The 2965-nt window shown below is 35.8% G+C and overlaps 1 protein-coding gene across 1 annotated transcript in view; it reads right to left on the bottom strand.

Annotated features, from left to right (window-relative positions):
• LOC118741841 (mucin-2-like) overlaps positions 1-2965 on the bottom strand; it is a 28898-nt gene that overhangs the window by 3591 nt on the left and 22342 nt on the right. The window contains exons 6-7 of the mRNA XM_036473813.1: positions 1893-2121; positions 1017-1262 (exon numbers count right to left, since the gene is read on the bottom strand). Coding sequence (XP_036329706.1) covers positions 1017-1262; positions 1893-2121 — 475 coding nt within the window. The remainder of the gene's footprint in view (positions 1-1016; positions 1263-1892; positions 2122-2965) is intronic.

Below are 2965 nucleotides of genomic sequence, written 5' to 3' on the forward strand. Positions count from 1 at the left end.
AAAAATTTATTGGGCAATATATAGAAATATGAGTACTTTAATAAGTTCACCCTGTGTCCGCTGAAAGATTGCGGATTTAGCAAGCCGGGAAGCCGTAGGTTCGAATCCCACTGGCAGGAAATATTTTTGTTTACATCTTTAATTTGTTCTTTTAAATACCATTTTAATTTTTTTGTGTAGTTATAGTTTTTGTGACCTTTTTAATTATAATTAGACTCCAAAAAATTTGATGAATTTGAAATAATTTTGTGAAATACCATAAACAATAAAAGATAATAACATAAAATTTAATAAAATAAATAAAATGAAATATTAAAAAATTATAATAAAATTAAAAAATATTATTTGGAATCGCTTGGAGTGGAGACCGAACCTGGGTTTACTACTTTAACATCAAAATAAAACCCAGAACCTTATTTTACCATTTTAAAATCACGCTCTCCTCATTTTAAAGTTAAAATTCTATTTTTGCCGTAAAATGCATTTTAAGTTGGCTATGAAAGAGTTAAAATGGTGATTACTATAAAACAAAATTTTAATCGTTAATGATTACGGGCCATATTAGTTTCTAAGCGTTTAATAAGGGTTTTTATTTTCGTAGTGATTTTTTCTTCAATTAACTACAAATAGGTTAGATCCCTAGATGCTACGATTGCCGAGTTTCCTAAAAGCAAAGAAATATGGTGCTGGGTTATTATCTTATGTATGTATATTCGATTTATTTAATGAATTAGGTGTTATTTTGAAATCCACTAAAAATAATTGTGCTCCTTTTAAACGTTGCAAAGTGTGTAGTTTTTAAGTTCATTTTTCCTTTACTGGATATTAAAAGTTTATTTGCTTTGTAGAGAAGTGTGCTCGGTATTTTCAGTGCCAGCTCAGTGCTTCCTTGCCGTAACGAGCCGTAATGTATTTTTCTTTTGATTTTAGATAAGTATACGTGTGTGCGTGTCAGTGTTGGCTACTTAAGTGCTTCATCATAAATTGTATTTATTTTTTTTAAAATTTTTACTTACGATACAGTATGTGAGGCCATCTCATGCCCATCGGCGTACAAATTTTGCACTTGACTGTAGTCAGTCCACTCGTGTGATACGTAGAAAGTTGCCGTTATAGGACAACCATTCGGATTGACACGCCCCTTTTCGAATAGATCGATATAAAGTTGCTTATTCAGATCATTAACAGAGTCGTCGAATGTGATTAGCACAATTTGAGGTACAGTCTCAACTGGTAAATCGCCTGTAGGAGCGCACGCGCATCAAGTTTTCGATAGGAGGTATTTATGAGATGATGATTGGATGGTATTTGACAGCGGGGACAGGGGGTCCATAACACATTTAGATGCATACAGATGTGGTTTATAGTAGTATGTATGACACCATAAGAGATGCATGATTTGTAAAATAAAAATACAAATTATGGGCATGTAAATAAATAAAATTAAAATGGAAAATAAGTAAACAAACAAATTAAAAATAACAACAAATAAACATGAACATATGGATCGAGAGTAAACGCCATAGAAAATTAAAACTAAAAAAAAAATTTTTTTTAAAATATGCGTTAAAATTCGCGGCGGAAAATGATAGCGTAGAAATGAAACATTTCAACCAAGAATATTTATTAAAAAAATTGATGAATATCAGCTTGACGTTTGGGGGAAGCGAATTTATTATAAGAAAAAAAAAAAAATTAACAGGAAGGAGGGTCACCACATGCTGGGCCACATATGAACGCATACATGCACATATACATATGTACATACGCGTAGGTATGTAAATACTTAAGTATACAATATAACCTCCGCTAATTTTTCTCGGTACAACACACGAAATCCACACATAAAGCGCGCGCAATATCAATAAAAAGCTCTACAACGCCCAACTTACGAGACTGAATGCGAAGCCATCTCATGTCCATCCGCATAGAGATCCTGCACTATACCATAATTGGTCCACTCGTGCGAGACATAGAAAGTGCCGCGTAACAAGCAACCATTAGGATTGAAGCGCGATTGGTTGTTGAAAAGCTCCTCGTAAAAATCGATATTTAATATGCTGATAGCGTCATCGAAGGTTATCAATACCATTTGTGGTACCTCACTGACATTCAAACCGCCTAATTGAGTGTGCGAATCGGGCAATGAATATAGTGAGTGTGTGTGAGTGAGTGTTCATATTGGCTGAGCTTTTCTCAACTGGACATCGTTTGTTTCTAAGGTTCGTAGTTTTGGTTGTGCTAAAGATACTGCCTTTTAATTTTGCTAAACATTTTCAAAGATACCTTAGGTGACCTGTTGAATTGTGTTCGATCGACCAGACTCAGAGCTAGGTAGCAAAATAGCTGGCTAATTTTGTTTTGTTCCAAATAGGGAAATGATGGTGAAAAGCCCCCTTAATATTCACCAACCTGCATACCCAAGTGGAAAGTCCTAGCTCCACATGACTTTGTAACAAAGATCGACGTAAGGCAGGAAGCAGGTGAGTACACAATAGGAATAATTTTTGCTGATGTTGAGGGGCGTTTGACAACGCTTACTTTGGGAGTGGACGAAACAATCATAAGGCGAATTCACTTCTTGTTATCTAGAAGATTCCTGACTGTAGCGGATGAAGTTAGCCTTTATACCATGGCTGAGGTTGGAAGAGAATGCCGTGAGAGCGGGGTGCTCTCACTTCTCTTGTAGGGCTTGGTACTACTTCGTTCTCATCCACGCGGATAATGTTTGTTTACTGCCATCAACAAAATCTCTCAGGCAGGTTTGTGTAAGAACACAGAGAATCCTGAATAAGATTGATGAATGATGCACTTTGTAGGGTCTTACAGGCCTCATAGGCTGATAACAAAATTCCTCATCAGGCAGAGAACCCTGATAGGAGTTATTACGGGGCACAATCCATGTGGACGACATATGTCCACCATAGGCATCATCGAAGATCCACTTTTTGCATCTTGTTTGGAA

The sequence above is a fragment of the Rhagoletis pomonella genome, unplaced genomic scaffold (genome assembly GCF_013731165.1).
Source record: "Rhagoletis pomonella isolate Grant_MI unplaced genomic scaffold, Rhpom_1.0 Rhpom_scaffold_00006, whole genome shotgun sequence".
In the NCBI taxonomy this organism is placed as follows: Eukaryota; Metazoa; Arthropoda; class Insecta; order Diptera; family Tephritidae; genus Rhagoletis; species Rhagoletis pomonella.